At 48.5% G+C, this 21096-nt stretch overlaps 1 protein-coding gene and 1 long non-coding RNA gene across 7 annotated transcripts in view; one reads left to right on the top strand and one right to left on the bottom strand.

Moving 5' to 3' along the window:
- Nucleotides 1-9697, bottom strand: part of SLC60A1 (solute carrier family 60 member 1) — a 37996-nt gene extending 28299 nt beyond the window's left edge. For 2 of the 3 annotated variants that reach the window (XM_002760715.7, XM_035280689.3), the window contains exon 1: nucleotides 9198-9482. In XM_002760715.7, coding sequence (XP_002760761.3) covers nucleotides 9198-9427 — 230 coding nt within the window. In that variant the 5' untranslated portion in view covers nucleotides 9428-9482. Of the gene's footprint in view, nucleotides 1-9197 lie in introns of all 3 variants that reach the window. The other variant, XM_035280690.3, reaches the window with a different exon arrangement.
- The window catches only part of LOC103789298 (uncharacterized), a 38906-nt gene continuing 27033 nt past the window's right edge, over nucleotides 9224-21096 (top strand). For 2 of the 4 annotated variants that reach the window (XR_013529856.1, XR_004736873.3), the window contains exons 1-2: nucleotides 9224-9368; nucleotides 10672-10775. This is a non-coding gene — a long non-coding RNA (uncharacterized LOC103789298). The remainder of the gene's footprint in view (nucleotides 9369-10671; nucleotides 10776-21096) is intronic. The other 2 variants (XR_013529857.1, XR_008477922.2) reach the window with 1 other exon arrangement.

Genomic DNA, 21096 nt, shown 5'->3' with positions numbered 1-21096 from the left:
TGCTCAGGGCCCTTCTGACTCCCCCTGGGGTTCCTGCTCTGCCAGTCCCCAGAACTGAGAGTTGGGCTGTGCCACACCCCTGCCCAATGCCCACTGCCTGCTGCCACTCGCTGTACCCCCATATGCTTCTGCTCCAGCATCCTCCTTGGCACCTGGCACAGAGGCAATGCTAATACACACCATGGGCTGATGAAAAGCAGGCAGCTCATCATAGTTCTCTTTCTTACTCCTCCCTTTCCCTGGACAAGATAAGCTAGGCAGCCTCCTGGGTGGCCTGACTTTAGGGATAGCAAGCAGATCCCCTGTCGGCACTCTCAGATATCCCCCTACTGATCCCGGAACCAGGACACAACATTTCCACCTCCTCACTCACCACTTTACGGTAAGCAGGGATGCCCCAAGTCAAGTGCAAAACTCTCTTGAAGAACTAACTCGTTATCATTGTTGCTTAAAATCCTGGGGGACAGTGGTGAAGCAATCGGCCCTGCAGCACGGTCCTGAGGGGTGGGACCTGGGATCTATAAACTGACAGGGGCAGGGGCTGCACAGAGTTATGGGAAAGGAAACCAGGATAATGGCGAGTGCGACTGTGGTCTGCACGACAACTGCTAACCTTTGTCATTTGGTACATATGACCAGGCTGTGAGGCAGGCTTTGTCATTGTGCCTATTTGACCCATGAGTAAACTCAGGCTAAGATAGCAGCAGACAGAGCCTGGATTCTAACCAAGGTCTTCTGGCTTGATAATCCGTATGCTATGCTGCTTTTCCATGGAGGAGTGTGTGTGCATGTGTGTGTACATGTGTACGGGTATGTGACTGAGTTACTCGCTAATGGCTCCACTTAGAAGGTGCAAATGCAGGAGGGAAAGGAGGGAGCCATGGACCAAGCCCGGCTGGAGAGGGAAGCGCCAGCCGAGAACAGGAGAGCAGATTCTGCAGAGCATTGATGGCAGGGCTAGGAAGCACTGGAGAGCTGCCGCAGTCTCTAGAACACGCGCCTCTAACACCCCTCTGCGGGGCTTAGCAGAGATCTACATGCTCAGTAGCATCACTGCTGGCTCCACTGCCAGCTTCCCCAGGCATCTGCCTCCGCCCGTTCATTGTGGAAGCCATGTCTGGCCCCACATTTAGCCCTGCAGAGACACTTAACCCAGGCTTCTGGACGTGGCTAGTGACTGGCACAGCGCTTGGGGAACGCTTGTCTTGCCACCTTACACGGGATGGCCTGGTAGAAGGGACTGGTTACTGCTGGGAGGCCAATGTGGGAGTTTTGCTAGTTTATCTGATAGGGGTGACAGAGATAGAGGCAGAGAAAGAATGATGTAGGGACGGGTTGCCAGAAAGGTGCCAGGTACACAGTGGGGGATAGGGGAAAGGGGAAGGGGTCAGGAAGGGATGAAAGGGGTCAGGAAGCCCTCCCTCTTCAGGTTTCGCCTCTGTCCTGTTCTGTGCTCTTTGTCTCCTCTTACCTGTCATTCTTGAGAAGGACACTAGGTGCCCACTGGGGACATGGTTGGTCCCAGGCTCAGCCACAGGCACGAGGGAGGGATAAAGAGAGAAAAGATGGAAAAGGGGGGCTGGAAAGAGCCAAGCCTGGGAAATCTCCCTGTATCTCCCTGGGCTGTGATTTTAGCTTGACAGGCTTGGAGGTTAGGGGGATGGAGACCTGTTCCCAATAAATGAGGACATCTGTGCCACAGGAAATCTTGTCTGTAGATCCCAGCTGCCCTCCCTCTCCAGTTGCTTCCACAGGGCTGTGCCTGGGCATTCCAAACATCAGCCTGAACAAATTTCTTTAGACTGATAGGCTGTTGCCAAGGAAAAGGAAGTCCCAGACACATCCCAGAGCCAGACTGAAATACATTTATTGCCTGTTTTAAATGGCTTGGTCAATAGCCCCTTCTAGGAATGAGGGTAATTAAAAATTATGGAATAACCATGTCAAAACAGTTTTGGAGTCAAGAATGTAGTGGGATCTGTAATCAGAATGCTGGGTTCTAGGCCTGCCTCGGCCACTTCCCAATGGTGTGGCTTGGGCAAGCCGCTTAACGCTTAGCCCCTCTGAGCCTCAGTTTCCTCTGCTGTAAAATGAGGACAACAAGCTCTGCATGAGATTGAGCTGCCAGGAGGAGTCCATGTGATGTGACATTTCATCCTCTTTTGTTCACTCTCTGGGATTTTCCCCTGGCCACCTGCCACCCCCTCCCAGGTGCTCACTGCCTCCCTGCTGGCTTTCCCAAAGAGCAATGTCAGGCCCAGAGAACTGCACTGAGCTGACAGGATACAGAGACCAGTGCCAGCTCCCAGGTTCCACTGCCCCCAGGCCTGCCCCTGTTCCTGCTGCAAGGCCCTTTGGGGTGACCCTGGGAGGCTGGCCCAGGAACTGTTGGAGGGAGGTATGCCCCTTGTCCCCTGCCCCACTCGCTCCCCACCCTGGGCAACATCTCAGCTAGCATGGCAGCAATGACACCTGTTCCTCATTTTACAGATTAGGAAACTGAGGCTGAGACAGGGTAAAAGGAGTAGAACTGAGCCAGGATCCAAAGTCTTAGCTCCCAATCCAGGCAAAGCCAGCAGAGTGGCAGATCATTGATCTTCCCTTCCCTGGTCCTGCGCTCTCAGGTTAATTCAGGCCAATTAGAGAAAGAGCCTCACTTTCACCGAGACCCACAGAGACCCACAAAATAGTCTAGACAGTCTGGAAAACCTACTTCAGGAACCCTCGGAAATGACCAAGTTACTTATTAATGGCTCCACATAGAAGATGTAAGTGGGAGAGGGAAGAGGAGGGAGCCAGAGTTCTCCACAAGGTGAACTCCCCTCTCTGCTAGAGCTGCCTGTCCAGCCACACTTGCTGGGTGACCTTGAGCTGCTGCTGCCCCCTCTCAGCCCCGTGCTCTGCCTTACCTCAAGGGAACACGTGATCACTTTGACCTGGCCCTGCCTTGGGCACTGTTCTTGCCCTCCTGGTTCTGTGAAAAGAGGAGGGAATGGTTGGCTCTGAAACAGGAGAAGGGCTTGAGCAGTAAGATGCCAGGCAGCCCACTCCTGCCTGCCACCCCCAGGGGTGGGGAATAATGCTGCTGAGGCCCAGCCTCATGCCACCATGGGTAGGGCCTGATGGCACTGACATTCTCCACATTTTGTCCCAAGAAGTCCCTCTGCCCAGCAGGGATGCTCAGGACATCTTCCTCCCGCCCTTCCCCTCCCAGCCTGGAAGACCTCCTTCCTCAAGGGACCAGGGGAGAGGGGCAGAGAGCAGAACTGTGGGAGAGTCACAGATGAAAGTGTCTCTAGCCCCTATCTACCCCAAAAGGGGCAAAAGGGACAGCCACCCTGAGGGAGATGGTATGGGGACCTGGGACAAGAAACCAGGAGACAAGGGACTCCCTGGGAGCTAGGGCAGGTTGGTGACTCTATCTCAAGCCAGGCTGATGGGGAAGGGGCAGCTGAAACTGAGGGCAGGGCAACTGTTAAAAAGGCTGCCGTCTAACTCAGTCACCCCAGTCTTTACACTGACATCCCAGTTGTTCAGGGCCCCATATTAAACCTGGAGAGATCCAAGGGGAGGGGCAGACAAACTGGCCTTTGAGGAGATTCCAAGCTAAGGCAGGACCACCCTGTTAGACTGAGGTTGGGAGCTGCATCTTGCACATGATGGCATCCCCTCGAACCCACTGTGGTGCTGGGTACACAGGGCGTGCGTGCTCCTTAGATGTTGGTTGAACTTGAACTTGCAGTCTGTTCACTTGGAACACCTCTCCCTCAATTCTTTGTATGCCTGGCTCTCTCCTGTCACTCAAGAGTCAGCTTTAATATCACCTCCCCAGAAAGGACTTCCTTGAGCACCTAGCTAAGTAGCCCCCCAAATCTGCCACTCCCCACGCTACCCCGCTTTATTTCCTTCATTTCGATGTGTAAAATTCTCCAGAGTGTGGGCTCCATGAGTGCAATGACTTTTACTTTGTCTGTGGTATTCACCCTTCAATCAGGATCAGCTCAAGAGGCATTTGTTGAATGGGTGAATTAATGGGTGGGATACGTTTTGAGATTTTTGTTTTTGTTTTTGAGAGAAGGTCTTGCTCTGTTGCTCAGGTGGGAGTGCGGTGGTGCAATCACAGCTCACTGCAGCCTCAAACTCCAGGCTCAAGTGATCTTCCCACTTCAGCCTCCTGAGTAGCTGGGACTACAGGTGTGCATCACCATGCCCAGCTAATTTAAAAAAGTTTTTAGAGACAAGGTTTCACTTTGCTGCCCAGGCTGGTCTTGAACTCATGCCCTCAAGTGATCCTCTCACTTTGGCCTCCCAAAGTGCTGGGATTACAGGTGTGATGCACCAAACTTAGCTTTGAGATTTTTTTAACTTAAAAATTTGATATATAATTTACATACTATAAAATTCACATATTTAAGCATACAAGTCAATAGTTTTTAGAATATTTGGAGTTGTAAAAGCATCACTATAATCTACCTTTAGAGCATTTCTGTCACCCCAAAAAGAAATCTTGTATCCAGGCCAGGTGCAGTGGCTCACACCTATAATCCCACCACTTTGGGAGGCTGAGGTAGGAGGATTGCTTGATGCCAAGAATTCAAGACTAGCCTTGCCAACATGGTGAAACCTGTCTCTACTAAAAATACAAAAATTAGCTGGGTATGGTAGTGCACACCTGTAATCCTAGCTTCTTGGGAGGCCTGAGGCCTGAGAATTGCCTGAACTCAGGAGGTGAAGGTTGTAGCAAGCCAAGATCGCACCACCTCATTTCAGCCTGGGAAACAGAGCAAGACTATGTCTCAAAAAAATAAAAAATAAATAAAAAATAAATCTTATATTCATTAATAGTCACTCTCCATTCCTCTCCACACCCTACCCTTAGCCGTAGGCAACTAGTAATTTAGTTTCTATATCTGCAGATTTCCTTATTCTGGACTTTTACATAAATAAAATTATATAATATGTGATCTCTTGTGTCTGCCTTCTTTCACTTAGCGTGATGTTTTCCAGATCATCCGTGGTACAGCATGTGTCAGTATCTCATTCCTTTTTATGGCTGAGTGATATTCCATTCCATGGATACCACTTTTTTTTTCTTTTCTTGAGACAGATGTTTGTTCTTGTTGCCCAGGCTGGAGTGCGATGGCGCAACCTCGGCGCACTGCAACCTCCGTCTCCTGGGTTAAAGTGATTCTCCCACCTCAGCCTCCCAAGTCACTGGGATTACAGATGCCTGCCACCATGCCCCGCTAATTTTTTTTTTTTTTTTAGTAGAGACAGGGTTTCACCATGTTGGCCAGGCTGGTCTTGAACTCCTGACCTCAGGTGATCCACCTGCCTCAGCCTCCCAAAGTGCTGGGATTACAGGAGTGAGCCAGCCTACCCATCCAATATACCACGTTTTTGTTTTGTTTTGACCCTAGAGTCTCACTATGCTGCCCAGGTTGGCTTTGAACTCCTGGGCTTGAGTGAGCTTCCCACTTCAGCCTCTCACGTAGCTGGGACAACCAGGTAAGCACCACCACACCTGGCTGGATAGGCCATGTTTTTGTTTGTCCATCTGTCTGTTGATGGACGTTTATTTGTTTCTACTTTTTGACTGGGATGAATAATGCTGCTAGGAACATTCACATACAGGTTTAGTATGTGGACATACATTTTCAGTTCTTTCGGGTACATACCTGGGGGTTGGGGTCACGTAATAGCCCCATGTTGGGGCCGATTTTTAAAACAAGGACAGTGTCTGGTGCTGGACTCCCAGTAGGCTTTTGGCACAGGTTCATTGCATGCTGATAGGTAGACAAAGTGCTCAAGGGAGAGGTAGAGGCTTTGTGGATGGGAGACCAACCAGAGCCCAGCTCAGGGGGAGAAGCTGGTTTGTGCTGTGTTCCAGGGACTAGAAGCGACCAGCAGGTCTGGGGGTGGCCTGGGAAACTGTTGTATGATGCAGCGGCCAGGAGGGAGTCATAGCTAGCTCTGGGGCAGGGTAGGACTTGCAGAGTACAAGGAATCTAAGGGGAAAAAAGGGAGAAAAAGAGAAAGTGAATAGGGCAAAGAGAGGAAGAACTCAACAAACCCTCTGACAAACCTTCTGTTAAGAGAGCGTGGGCAGGGGAGAGGCCAAGGTGAGGCTGGGTGAAGGCTGGGGAAGCTCTGAAAGTGTTTACCTACCCTGCCGCCTCCAAGATAAAGGGGTCTCCCAACTGCCTGGGGCGGTTAGACAGGTCCCCAAGAAACCAGGAAAAATCCTAACCTTTAATCTAAATACCCCTTCTCCTTTCCTGCCTGACAAAGCACATACCTACACACCATTGCCAATGAGGTGGCTTTTTGTTTTTCTCTGAGAGAGTGAGCAAGCTGGTGCTGCCCTGAGCTCACGTCTTCCCCTCCACCCACTCCAATATCCAAGGCTCTCCACCTTCCATGCTAGTCCTTCCAACACACGTCCCTATGGAGGCATCTAGAAGCCCCGCTCAGCCTGTGCCCTCAGTCTGGACCCAGCAGTAGGCAGGACCTGAGTAGGAACCCATGAGAAAGACACTACCCCCAACTATCCTCTCCCATGTGTCATTCTCAACTTTCCCCCACTCCCCCGCAACAGCTGGCTCTCACAGATTCGCTAAAGCAATCCCCCACTCACAAGTATCAACCAAGCGAGAGCAGAGCTGGTAATCACTTAAGCTGCAAAGCACTTGCTTGAGAGGCTACTGCATTTTAGCTGAGACATGGTCCCACGGAATCCAGCTTTGAAGCTTGGTTGCAGGGCTGGTGGAGGTTCTGTCTGGGGGGATGGGAGACTGTGATGAGAGCTGCCCAGAGTCAGTGAGATGGTGGGGGACTGTCGCCTACACTCAAGGCCACCCCTGGACATTCTTCTGTTTCTACTGTATATCTGCTTTGCTCTTAACCAAAGGAAAGAGTTCTTCATGGCATTTTGTCTTGGTGGGTGGGAGGTTCAGAATTTAAATCTCAACCACTGATAGGATGTACCCCACCTCATAGATCCCAGCAGGAAGCCCCAGAGGCCCACCGTTGCGTTCCCAGAAGTTGTCAGAGCTCAGGAATACCCAGCCCATGAGCATCCTCAGGGCTACTCATCCCAAACCTGTGCCTGATCTGCAGAGTTTACGATGATGATTCACAAAGCAAGAGGTATTGCCTAAGTATCTGTCTTAGAGACAACGCCTGAGTTCGATTCCTGGCTGGGCCTCTTCTTAACAACCATGTGCTGTGGGCCGAGTTCCTGAACCTCTCTGTGCCTCCACTTCCTTATGCATAAAATGGAGATAACAATACTACTTTGCAAGGTGGCTGTGAAGATTAAATGCGCTGATACATGAATAGTGCCTGGCACACAGCAAGTGCAGAATAAAGTGAGTTTTCATTGTTGCCATGATTCTTTTTCTTTTCTGTGAACCAGTTCCTGCTGCAGGGCTCTCTCTGCTCCCTGTTCAGAGCCCCGTGTTGGGTAAGCAGCACTGAGGGAGACACAAAGCTACCCAGGAAGAGATGGCCCAGCTGGGTGAGTGTGCATCTCTGCTGGCTTCAGAGCCCTTCAAGCCCTGCCCTGCCCTGCCAACTTGTCATTTCGAATTATCCTCATTCCCCTCCCTGTTCTTTGCACTACATATGTTCTTTAAAAGTTCCAGGTAAAGGAGCTTTTGTACGTCAAAGTACTTAAACAAAACCAAAAAAACCTCTGCTACCTACAGATACTTTATCTTCGTTTCTAATTAAACCTCTAGGCAGAATGAATCTTGAGCTTTTTCTCAAGATTTTCTGAGTCTCCTGTATATTCCAATTCTGTACCACACCCACAAAACACTGGTGTACACAAGGAGACTCGCTTTTTAAAAGGAGAATAATTTGGTTTACAAGAGGATTTGGGGAAAATGGGGATAATCACTTACAAAATTGACCATGTTTTTAAGCCTGGGTGGCTTAAAGTGGGGTTCATCTGTACTGACACCTGTGCTCCCTCTGCCGGCTCTGGAAGCAAGGTGGATGGAAACACCTGCCCTCATGAACACCTGAGTGAGCCAAAGGGCAGGACCACAGCCCAGAACGGCCTGTCCAGAGGTTTCTCTGGGGTAGCCCAACTGTGGTTTTTGTCTCCAGGCCAGCTGCTTGCTCAATTGAGTCCATGGGATCTGGGAAACCACTCAGCCAGGAGCTGGGGCTGGGGGCTCACCCAGCAGGCTCTCTGGCTTACAGGTCATCTATTCCTTATTCTATGATGGGTCTCTGTTTTCCACGCTGAACTGGGAGTGTGAATCCTGCTGCCTCTCCCCAAAGGCCCCCAGAGGTGGCTCTGTCCAATTTAAGCAGAGAGAATGAGGCTCTGCAATGGTATCAAAGGGGGACCTCTGGGGGTGGTGCCAGGGAGAGTCCAGAGCCCTGTCCTGGGGCAGAGGCCAAGCAGGAGTAGCATGAGGTGGGTGGGGAGTGGAGGGGAACCTTGGCACCAGGGCTGGAGTGTCACCTTACCAAGCTATGGGTGAAGTGTCCTGCCCCTCCCTACCTGGCCTTAATGGTGAGGTGCTGTGTGTCTCGGGGCCCAACGCAGAAACCATGTTCTGGCTGTCACAGGAGGAGGGCTACACAGGACCCACCAACCCCTTGGCTGCCCGGGGGAAGGGACAGCCTGTGTTAGCCGATGTGGAGCTGCCTACGGTGGAGCCCGGCCCTGGGAATCAGCCAAGCCGCAGGCCACCTCTGGGACGCTGCACCGCCACAGAGCTGGCCCTCACACGGTCCTTCCACCTCACTTCCAATCCCGCCCCCGGCAGCTGGGGCTACTGACAAACCCCAGAGGAGCTGTGCAAGAGGGGCGCCCTCCACACCTCTGCAAACTCCATCACTCCTCTCCCCACGGGGCGGTGGGTGGGGGAAGCAGGTGGGAACTGGTTTTATCCTCTCACAGGGATGAGTGGTGACCAATAAATAAGCCAGAAGTCACCTTCAGTCTCTGGAGAGAGTTTCCCAGGGAGAGCTGCGGGGAGGGAGGGAGGCAGCTCTTCGGCCAAGGCGGGGCGCTGCCGGAGGAGCTGGGAGGGGTGGTCGCGGCCCGGGGGGCGGGGGCGACGGGCAGTCCCAAGGGGCTGGGGCCGAGGCCGGGTCGCGGGGCGGAGGGAAGGGTCGGCCGGGCGCTGGTGGGCACCAGGGCTCGCGGGGCGGGGGCGCACGGGCGCGGCACTCACGTCCTCTTGAAGACGCCCCCGAGGGCGCTGCCCAGCAGGAGGCAGAGCTGCTGCGAGAAGAAGACCCAGGAGATCTGGGGCAGCGAGCTGTGCGTCTGGCAGCGCAGGTCCAGCAGCGTGGGCCCCAGGAAGGCGATGCACAGGCCGAAGCTGAAGAAGACGCTCCAGTAGGTGAGCGTGGGCTGTAGGTTGCGGCGGAGCAGCCCCGACACGCGGCCGTCGCAGCCCATGGTCCCGGCTGGCGGGCTCGCGGCTCTGATCCCGGCGAGCCCGGTGTCCGAGTGCAGCCCGCGGGAGGGCCGGCCGGGCTGGGGAGGCCCGTGGCCGGGAGGGAGGGGCGGGGAGGGGCCGCCCCGGCGAGGGGCCCCGCCCTCGGGCCCGGGCGGCGGCGGGGGCGCCTCTGCGGCGGGTGGGCAGCGCGTCCGCTCCCGCGCCTTCCCGGTGCGGTGCCAGGCGCCGGCCTCCCCCTCCCACCCGAGCGCACATGCTCGCCCTCCCCCGGCTGCGGAGACCAACCGGGAGCCGTGCTGCCCCCTGCCCGCCCCACCAGCCTCCGGATGCAGCCCCCAGGGACCGAGGGGCGCGAGCGCCCATTTTAGAGCCCGGCAAATGGAGAGCCCGAGATGTCCTGTACCTCCAGAGGGAGGCTAGGGGACCCCTCCCCGCGCCCGGGCTGTGGCGGTGGAGGAAACCCGGACCCCTCACGCTTGAAACGCAGGCGCTTCACAGATGGATCTCGAGGGTCTAACGGCACCCCTTTCCCCCAGAACAGAAGGCAAAATCTTGTTGTACATACGTTTCTTCTCGGGAGAGTATTCGTGCGTGGCTTTCATTAGAACCCCAAGAGGCTAATCACGTTGCCCTTTAGAAGGAGAACCCTAGAAACTTGCCATCTTCCCACACTAAACTCCCTGGGAGGGCCTGAGAGTCCCAGCCTCATCCCATCCCAGCCCTGGCCAGGTGCGGGGAGGTGGAGGATGACGCTGATCTGTGCTGTTTCTCTTTCTAACTAGTTGGAGGAGGGCAGTGAGGGAAGGGCCGTGTCCTGGAGAAACCCCGGGAGGAATTCTGAAATCATCTCCTAGAAAAAGCATTTATAAAAGAGTTCTGGGGAAAATTCTTTCTTTGAGGGATAAAGCATTGGCAGTGGGTAGGGGGTTGATTAGTGTCTAGACTGGGTATTGTTCGAGGAACCTGCAGCTGACCTAGGCTGTCCCCTCGTCAGGTGGCCTCGGGCTGGCTGGTGGGTTTTGAGTGGTACCGCTCCTGAGGGAGCCAGGATCTGGCCCCTGGAGGCAGAACAGTAAGGCCCTGTGGTGCCACCTCTGCCCAGATGTTCTGTTAGTGACAGGAGCCATGACATCATGTCCACGGGCCCACCAGGGGGACCAGGGCTGAAAAAACTGAGGAGGTACATGGGCAAGTGTCCCCGAAACAACTTGGCATGAGGTGGGGCAACCAACTTCTCTTGCAGGTACTGGTCCAACCTCACAGCGGCACCCCTGCCTCTGCTCTGTCCCTCCCTGGACAGTGAGCCCCAGAGTGGGGAAGTCCCGGAGTCCCGTGGCTCACCACTCTGTGAGTAATGACAAGTGCCTATTTAATAGTGATGATGGGGGGCCTGCACAGTAATTGTAATAAACTAAAAAGCTACCCTCTTGGGGGTAAAAAAACACCAAACAAATCATAACCACCAGTTTTTGACTGAGTCTTCTCTGTCACTCACAGAACTCCAGGAACCATAGAAGGTCAGAGTTGGAAGGAATAGCCTCCAATGGAGTCCCCTATCACCTCCCCATACCTGCTGCTGAATGTTTGCCAGTCCTGTTCTTGACTGACACCTTTAGTGCTGAGGACCTTTCGTATTTCCAGGAGATCTGCTTGCAGTGTGGATGAGCTCTGGTTATAGAAAGGGCCTTAGGCTACATTGAAATGTTCCTCCCTGTAACTGCTCCCCAAGGCCCCACACAGAAGAAATCTAATTGTTCTGTCATGTAAGTCCTTCATACCCCAAATGACCTTGCCCCAGTGATTTTGCTTCTCTAGTCCAAACACCTGAAATCCTTCCATAATTTCCTTAAATGGCATTCCCCAACTGCAGCACCCTACTGGCTCAGCTCCTCCAGCTGCAGTGACGATGACCCTGGCATAGAGAGGTAGCCCCCAGTGCTGGGGTACTGGAAGCATTCTGAAGCTTGATCTAGTTGGTGGTTACACAGGTGTAAATATATGTAAAAATGTATGGGGCTGTACACTTAAGATTTGTGCATTTTTGTGTAAGTTAAAATACTTTGAGGGTCTAACGGCAACCCCCTTTCCCCCAGAACAGAAGGCAAAATCTTGTTGTACATACATTTCTTCCTTGGTAAGTAGTTGTGCATGGCTTTCATTAGAACCCCAAGAGGTTAATCACATTGGCCTTTAGAAGGAGAACCCTAGAAATCTACCATCTCCCTCACACTAAGCGCCTAGGTTTAAAGGGTGAGGGGTTCGGGTTTCCTCCACCCCCACAGCCCGGGTACAAGGAGAGGGCCCTTAGCCCCTCTCTGGAGTAAAGGATGTCTCGGGCTCTCCATTTGCCAGGCTCTATAATAGTAAAGTAAAAATAAAGGGAGGCACTTCACCATGAATATAATACTCAGCCCCTTTATAGTTCTGGTACTGTACAAGGTCCTTGGGTTGAGATAAGCAGATGTAGAAACAAGTGCAGCCGTCTCTCCATATCCCATATCCTGTGCGGCGATTGGTTCCAGAAGCACCTCCAGGTAGATACCAATATCTGAAGATGCTCAAGTCCCTGATGCAAAATGGCATAGTAATTGCATATAACCTCCATCTATCAGCCTGTATACTTTAAATCATCTCTGGATTACTTGTAATACTGAATACAATGTAAATGCTGTGTAAACAGTTGTTACACTGTATTTAGGGAATGACAAGAAAAAAGTCTGTATATGTTCAGTACAGATGAATTTTTTTCCAAATATTTTTGATGTACAGTTGGTTGAATTTACAGATGCAGAACCCACAGGGACAGGAGGCTGACTATAGAGCAGTGAGGCATGTTCTATAATGGGGTGGTTTGAGGGCCTGGAGAGCTCAGTGTCTATTTCTGCCTGGGAAGGCTTCATGGAAGAGGTGACTTCTGAGTGGGGTCTGAAAGACGCGTCTATGTGTGAAAAGATTTTGCTTATTTTTGCTTTTTTCATCTCTTTCTCTGTCTTTTCTATTTTCCAGCATCACACACTATCCACCTCCTCTAGGCATCTTTCCCAGATGAATTAATTCTATTAAATTCTCATTTCCAGCAAGACTCTCATCCATTCCTATACTGCTACCCCATCTTCACAGGGCCAGGTATTACATTTTATGGACTGTTCCTCCAGCCCCTTACAGAAGCCAGTTAAACCATGAGTTCCTAAGGGCTGGGAGCATATTTATTTACCTGTGTTCTCACCCTCTCCACCCTTCTCACGTGCCTCACATAAAAGAATGCCTTGCAGTTAGCAAGTACTGGATAAATAGTTGGTGAAGTGAATTGTTTGTACAAAAATTACACAACTACTTTCGGTTTTATATGTATATGTCTTATCTCCCAATTACAAGTTCCCCAGGGCAGAGGCTATCCAGTCTTTCCTTTGTGCTGTGTATTCAAATACCCTTCTTGGTTGGGCACCTTGTGCTGTATTCTTCTTTTTTTTGAACTTTAGGTGCTGGGGTGCATGTGCAGATCATGTAGGATTGTTGCATAGGTACATACATGGCAAGGTGGTTTGCTGCGCCCATCCCCTGTCACCTATATCTGGCATTTCTCCCCATGTTATCCCTCCCCAACCTTCCCCTACCCCCCATCCCTCCCTTTGCCCCACCTTGTGCTTATTCTTAAATTTGAAGGACAAAACCTTGGATGCTTCTTTAACTCCTCTCTGATTTCGCCCCCTTATAAATTGGAAGGGAATTATCCCCCTCCCTCACAAGCCATGGAAAGTGATTTGAGACTCCCAAATATGGAAATATTGCATTAATTGGAATAAAGGATCTGTAGGAGTAAAGGGTTCTCAAACTCTCGGAGACTGAAATCTATTTATTGCCTAAAGGGTTGCTTCTCCAGAAGTCTTTTTCTGACCTTCCTAGGCTCCGTCCTTAGGGCTCTGAACCTGTCCTAGTGCTGGTTCTCTGTTCAGTACCGCTCTTCCAAGGCAAGGACCACAGGGTTGGTTCATCACTGGGTGCCTGGATTTCTGACTCCCTGGTGAGAGGTGTTTGCACTACACTAAACTCTTGTGCTTCTTTTTTTTTTTTTTTTGAGACAGAGTCTCACTCTGTCACCCCGGCTGGAGTACAATGGCACAATCTCAACTCACTTCAACTCCGCCTCCCAGGTTCAAGCAATTTTCTTGCTTCAGCCTTTTGAGTAGCTGGGATTACAGGCATGCGCCACCATGCCTGGCTAATTTTTGTATTTTTAATAGAGACAGGGTTTCACCATGTTGGCCCATGGTGATCCGCCCATCTCAGCCTCCCAAAGTCCTGGGATTACAGGCATGAGCCACTGCACCTGGCTGAACTCTTGTGCTTATACCTGAAAGTTAAGAAGCAATAAATCACCCACAGATCTTGGACCATCCATAGGTAATCTATGGCGGGGAAACACACAGGAGAAGGTAACGAGTGAAATGAGAGCAAGATACCCTTACCACTGTCCTTTAACACGCATCACAGCTGCAGAAATTCCTTAGTGCATAAAACCCTGCTGTACATTTTATTTTTGTTACTGTTTCTGTTAGAATTGAAAACCTTAAATATTTAAACAAGGTATAAAGAAAAGAGACCCAATTCTCGTTAGCTGAGTGGGGAGTCACTGGGACTTAGGCTTGATTTCATGCTTAGCAGGATCCTCTTAGTGACCTGGGGCTGCCCTCTGTCCCCAGGGCCTTCTGGTCTCTGCTTTGCAGGTTCTGCAGAGGCCAGGCAGGAGCAGTAGAGAGAAGTCTCCAGCTCAAGGTCATTAAGCACATCCTGCAGTTCCTCTGGTCATTCTGGGTCACGAAGCCACCCCTCCCTCATCTCTGGATTTTGTCTTGTCACTCCCTCTGTGGTTGTCCTGTTGGCCAGAGTGTGGGGGTGGATTGGCAGGTTCTGTCTGAGGTTGGCCTGGGGCGGATGGCAGATAGTTTGGTGCCAAGGACTATACCTGGATGGCCCAGCCATCCTAAGGCACATGAATGCAAACAGCAGGGCGGGTGTGTGTATAAAGGGCCTCCTTTACCAAATATCCGCATGAGCTACTTAGTGCTAGCCTGCCTGGAGGATGAGGGGAGTGGTCACACAGGTGCCAAGAAAGGGAGGGACAGGAGGAGGTAAGATGACCTGGAAGCATCTTAGAGTTAAACCAGTTGCCATAAACACCTGGGGAGGTGTTACCTAGCGTCTGGTGTTTAGTTGGTGCTTACTAGGTGTTAAGGCTTAAAGTGCTAGCTGAAGCTAGTCTGAGAGTTGGAAGGACTCTGAAATTAGTGCAACCTCCCACTCAGAAATGGGATTCCACTTACAGCATCCCTGCAGGTAGCCACCTGGCCTCAGCTGGAGCATGCCGAGGCTTGGAATCAGAGGATCTAGCCCAGGCTGTGAGATCACCGAGAAACTAAGCCTCAGTTTCCTCCTTTCTTATATGGGTTGAATAAGAACTCCCTTACTGTGAGAAAATGTAGACAGGATGTAACACAGGAGCTGGTGCACCAGGTTTCCAATAAATTCTGATGGTTATTGTTATTATTAACAACAGCACAAACTGCTGTCCTCATTTTGTGCACTAGAACAGTGGCTGGCAAAGCATGTCCCTGGACCACGAGCAGCAGCGTTTCTGGGGAAATTGTTAGAAATTCACACTCTTGGTCTTGCCCCAGACCGGCTGAATTAGAAACTCTAGGGGTGAAGCTCAGTAACCTGGTTTTTTTGTTTTTGTTTTTGCTTTTGTTTTGTTTTTTCAAGACAGAGTCTTGCTCTATTGCCCAGGCTGGAGTGCAGTGGGGTGATCTTGGCTCACTTCAGCCTCTGCCTCCTGGGTTCAAGTGATTCTCTTGCCTCAGCCTCCTGAGTAGCTGGGATTGCAGGCACTCACCACCATACCTGGCTAACTTTTGTATTTTGGTAGAGATGGATTTTCATCACATTGTCCAGGCTGGTCTCTAACTCCTGACCTCCAGTGATCCGCCCGCCTTAGCCTCCGGAACTGTTGGCATTACAGGCTACCACGCCTGGCAATAATCTGTGTTTTAACCAGCCCTCCAGGGGAATGAGATGCAGCTACAGTTTGAGAATCACTGCTTTAGAGCCACAAAGCAAAAGTCTAATTCCCATTCTACAGAGAGCCATTCACTATTTAAAGACACTCTATGTTCTTCCAACGTGTTATTCCTGACATAATCATCTTCCTTCAACCATCTCTTATTTCCAAGTCCTCCCTTGCTATTCTTTTTTATTTTGAGATGAAGTCTCACTCTGTCACCCAGGCTGGAGTGCAGTGGTGTGATCTTGGCTCACTGAAACCTCTGCCTCCTGGGTTCAGGCTATTCTCCTGCCTCAGCCTCCCGAATAGTTGAGACTACAGGCACGTGCCACCAAACTCAGCTAATTTTTTGTATATTTAGTAGAGACGGGGTTTCACTGTGTTAACCAGGATGGTCTCAATCTCCTGACCTCGTGATCCACCTGCCTTGGCCTTCCAAGTGCTGGGATTATAGGCATGAGCCACCGAGCCCAGTCTCCCTTGCTATTCTTATCTCACCGTCATGCCATATTCTCATGGTCAGCAACCCTGTCAAAAAGGGTGGCTCCCAGCACTGCACTCAGGGCTCCCTAGTGGTCTGAGCAGTGCACAGTAGAATGGGCTTGCTCCCTCCTCTTCTCTAGAAATTCTGACAACTACTATTCAGTGCCCACCTCATGCCAAGCACATGACATGTAGTAGTTTTTAGTTTACTTTTTTGATTGAAGTTAAACATATATATTAAAGTGCACAAATCTTAAATAGCTTGAAGAATTTTTATGTGTACACATCTATGTGACCACATCCAGATCAAGATATAACACATTTCCAGCACCTGTGCCAAAAACAGTAGTGTACTTGCTCCACATTATGTCTGTGAGAGCAGTAGTTCATTCTTTTCATTGCTATGTGGTATTCCATTACATGGATATACCACAATATATTTTTCTCACCTACTATTGATGGACGTTCGGATTGTTTTTAGTTTGCAGCTACAATAAAGCTACTCTAAACATTTGCGTGCTTATTTTTTGGTAGACAGAAACTCCCATTCTATTCAGTTTATGTCCAGAAATGAAATTGCTATGTCACAGATAGGTTTGGTTTTAGCAGATGCTGCAAGACAGTTGTCCAAAGTGGTTGTTACAGTATACACTCCTACTAGAGTTTTAGTTTTTCATCCTTATCAACACCTGGCATTGTCAGTCCTCCCCTCCCCTCCCCTCTTTTCCCCTCCCCTTCTTCTCTCCTCCCTTCCCCTATAAGTGTACTAGTATCTCAAAGGTTTTCATTTACATTTCCCTCATGACAAATATGGTTCAGTATCTCATCATATGCTTATTGGCAATTCTCACATCCTCTTTTTAAAGATATCCCTTTGAGTCTTCTGCCTACTTTTAGAATTGGGTTGTCTATCTCTTTGAAATTTATGTAGGAGTTCTTGAAATATGCTGGATATGAGTTCTTTGTCCGTTCCATGTACTGTAAATACCTTTTCCTTGTTTGTACATACATTATCTTTTTTTTTCTTTTATCTTTAGTTGACACAGAATAATTGTACATATTTATGGGGCACAGAGTTTTTTTATCTGCACAGTCTGAGGACTGGGAGTAATGTTCTGATACAGTTTAATGTAGGTAATGATCAAAGCAGGGCAATTAGCGTATCTGTCACCTCAGATACTTATTTTTGTGTGTGTGTTGCAAACATTCAAAATCCTCTCTTCTAGCGATTCAAAAGTATACTCTAAATTACTGTAAGCCATGTTCACCCTACAGTGCTACAGAACCCTAGAACCTATTCCTGCCATCGAGCTGTAACTTTGTATCTGTTACCCATCCTCCCCTGTTCCCCACCCTTATAAATCTCTAATAACCACAGTCCTATCTCTACTTCTATGAGCTCAATTTTTAAGCTCCCACATGTGAGTGTGATTATGCTACATTTATATTTCTGTGCCTGAACTTATTTCACTTAATAGAATGCCTTCCAGCCTTATCATGTTGCTGTGAATGACAGAATTTCATTATTTTTCATGTCTGAATAGTATTCCATTATGTTTATAAACCACATTTTCTTTATCCATTCATCTGTTGACATCCATTTAGGTGGAATCCATGTCTTGGCTATTGTGAATAGAGCTTCTGTAAACATGAGGATGCAGACAGCTCTTTGATGTACTGAGTTTTTTCTTTGGATACTCAGTAGTGGGATTAACGGATTGTATGGTAGCTAGATCTATTTTTAGTTTTTAAAGGCACCTCCATACTATTTTCTATAATATGCCTGTAATCCCAGTACTTTGGGAGGCCAGGGTGGGTAGATCACCTGAGGTCGGGAGTTCGAGACCAGCGTGACCAACATGGAGAAACCACATCTCTACTAAAAATACGAAAATTAGCCATGCGTGGTGGCACATGCCCATAATCCCAGCTACTTGGGGGGCTGAGGCAGGAGAATTGCTCGAACCCAGGAGGCAGAGGTTGCAGTGAGCTGAGATCCAGCCATTGTACTCCAGCCTGGACAACAAGAATGAAACTCCATCTCAAAAAAAAAAAAAGTTCCCTTTTTCTGCATTCTTACCAGCATTAAAAAAAAAATCTTTTTAATGACAGCCCTTCTTGTTGGGGTGAGATTATATCTTATTGCAGTTTTGATTTGTATTTTCTTGATGATTGGTGATACTGAGCATTTTTCCTTATATTTGTTGGCCATTTGCATGTATCCTTCTGAAAAATGTCTATTTTTTTAGATCCTTTACCCACTTTTTAATTTTGTTGTTGAGTTTCTTATATATTTTGGATATTAGTCCCCTGTTGGTGAATGCTTTGCAAATGTTTCCCCCCTTTTACAGATTGTCTCTTCATTTTGTTGATTGTTTCTTTCACTGTGCAGAAGCTTTTTTCATGTGAGATAGTCCCATTTGTCTATTTTTGTTTTTATTGCCTGTGCTTTTGAAATCTTACAGATAAAATCATTGCCTAGACCGATGTCCTGAAGCATTTTCCCTATGTTTTCTTCCAGTAGTTTTATAGTTTTGTTTCATGTTTGAGTCTGTAATCCATTGAATTGACTTATTTTTTTTTTTTGAGACGGAGTTTTGCTCGTTTCCCAGGCTGGAGTGCAATGGCGTGATCTCGGCTCACTGCAACCTCCGCCTCCTGGGTTCAGGCAATTCTCCTGCCTCAGCCTCCTGAGTAGCTGGGCTTACAGGCACGCGTCACCATGCCCAGCTAATTTTTTGTATTTTTAATAGAGATGGGGTTTCACCATGTTGACCAGGATGGTCTCAATCTCTTGACCTCGTGATCCACCCTCCTCGGCCTCCCAAAGTGCTGGGATTACAGGTGTGAGCCACCGCATCCGGCCCTGAATTGACTTTTATACATGGTGCAAGATGAGAGTCTAATTTCATTATTCTGCATATGAATATATAATTTTTCCAGCACCATCTATTCAAGAGACATTTCCCTGGATATGTTCTTGGCAACTATGTTGCAAATCAGTTGTCTGAAAGTACATGGATTTATTTCTGGGTTTTCTATTCTGTACAATTGGTCTATGTGTCTATATTTATACCAATACCAAGCTGTTTTGGATACTATAGCTCTGTAGTATATTTTGAAGTCAGTTTGATGCCTCCAGCATTCTTTTTTTTTTCCCTCAGGATTGCTTTGGCTACTCAGGGTCTTTTGTGTTTCCATATGAATTTTAGGATTGTTTTTATATTTCTGTGAAGAATGTCATTGGTATTTTGATACAGATTGTATTGGGTTTGTAGATTGCTTTGGGTAGTATGGTCTTCTTCTTCTTCTTTTTTTTTTTTTTTTTGAGGTGGAGTCTTGCTTTGTCACCCAGCCTGGACTGCGGTAGTGCAGTCTCAGCTCACTACAACCTCTGCCTTCTGGGTTCAACTGATTCTCCTGCCTCAGCTTCCAAGTAGCTGGGATAACAGGCACCTGCCACCACATCTGGCTTATTTTTTGTACTTTTTTAGTAGAGATGGGGCTTCACCGTGTTGGTCAGTCTGGTGTCCAACTCCCAACCTCAGGTGATTCACCCACCTCAGCCTCCCAAAGTGCTGGGATTACAGGTGTGAGCCATTATGCCCGGCCAGGATGTCTTCATTTTTTTTAATGTCTCTTTAGATTCTTCCAGCAGTGTTTTGCAGTTTTCATTGTAGAGATCTTTTACCTCCTTGGTTAAATTTATTCCTAGGTATTTCATTGTAGCTACTATAAATGAGATTGCTTTCTTGATTTCTTTTTCAGCTAGTTCATTACTAGCATATAGAAATGCTACTGGTTTTGGATGTTGATTTTGTAACTGCAACTTCACTTGAGATGTCTATCAGTTCCAAGAGTTTGTTGTTGTTGTTTTTGGTGGAGTCTTTTAGATTTAGTTTTTTTGTTTTTTTGTTTTTTTGGTGGTGTCTGTTTTTCAATTTGGATACCCTTTATGCCTTTCTCTTGCCTAATTGCTCTGGCTAGGACTTCCAGTACTAGTTGAATAAGAGTAGTGAGGGTAGCCATCTTTATTTTGTTCTAGTTCTTAGAGGAAATGCTGTCAACTTTTCTTCATTCAGTGTGATGTGAACTGTGGGTTTGTCATATGGCCTTTATTGTGTTGAGGTATGTTTCTTCTAAACCTATGTTGGGAGTTTTTACCATGAAAATATGTAGAGTTTTATTAAATCCTTTTTCTGCACCTATTGAGATGATCATACGGTTTTTGTCCTTTATTCTGTTGATGTGATGTATGTTTATTGAATTGCAAGTGTCGAACTATTCTTGTATTCCTTGAATAAATCTCACATGATCATGGTGTATTATCACTTTTATGATGTGTTGTTGGGTCTGTTTCACAATATTTTGTTGAGGATTTTTGCATCAGTTCATCAGGGATATTGGCCTGTAGTTGTCTTTTTCTGTTTTGTCCTTGTCTGGTTTTTGATATCAGGAATCAAATGCTGTCCTTGTAGAATGAGTTTGGAAGAATTCCTTCCTCTGTAATTATTTTGGAATAATCTGAGAAGAATTGATGTTAGTCTCCCCTCTCCTCCTCTCCCTTCCCCTCCCTCCCCTCCCATCCCCTCTCCTCCTCTCCCTTCCCTTCTTCTCTCCTCTCCTCTCCCCTCCCTCCCCTCTTCTCTCCTTTCCTCTCCCCTTCCCTCCCCTCTTCTCTCCTCTCCTCTCCCTTCCTTCCCCTCCCCTCCCCTTCCCTCTTCTCTCCTCTCCTCTTTTGACAGGGTCTGGCTCTGTAACCCAGGCTGAATGCAGTGGCATGATTGGTGCAATCTTCTTGCCCATTATTGGTCCCTTTAGGTTTTCCTTTTGGCTCAGTCTTGGTAGGTTATATATATTCAGGAATTTATCCATTTCCTCTAGGTGTTTCAGTTTGTTGGCAAACAGTTGTTCATAATAGTTTCTAATGATTCTTTGTATTTCTGTGGTGTGAATTATGTTTCCCTTTTCATTTCTGATTTTTTTAAAGACATGAAGCCATGTTTTGTTGCCCAGGCTGGAGTGCAGTGGCTATTCACAGGCACCATCATCATGCACTGTAGCCTCGAACTCCTGGCCTCAAGAGATTTTCCTTTCTCAGACTACAAAGTTGCTGGAACTATAGGC

This window comes from Callithrix jacchus, chromosome 19, assembly GCF_049354715.1.
Source record: "Callithrix jacchus isolate 240 chromosome 19, calJac240_pri, whole genome shotgun sequence".
NCBI lineage: Eukaryota > Metazoa > Chordata > Mammalia > Primates > Cebidae > Callithrix > Callithrix jacchus.
Note: the sequence above shows the minus strand (reverse complement) of the source record. Positions and strands in the feature narration are given on the sequence as shown.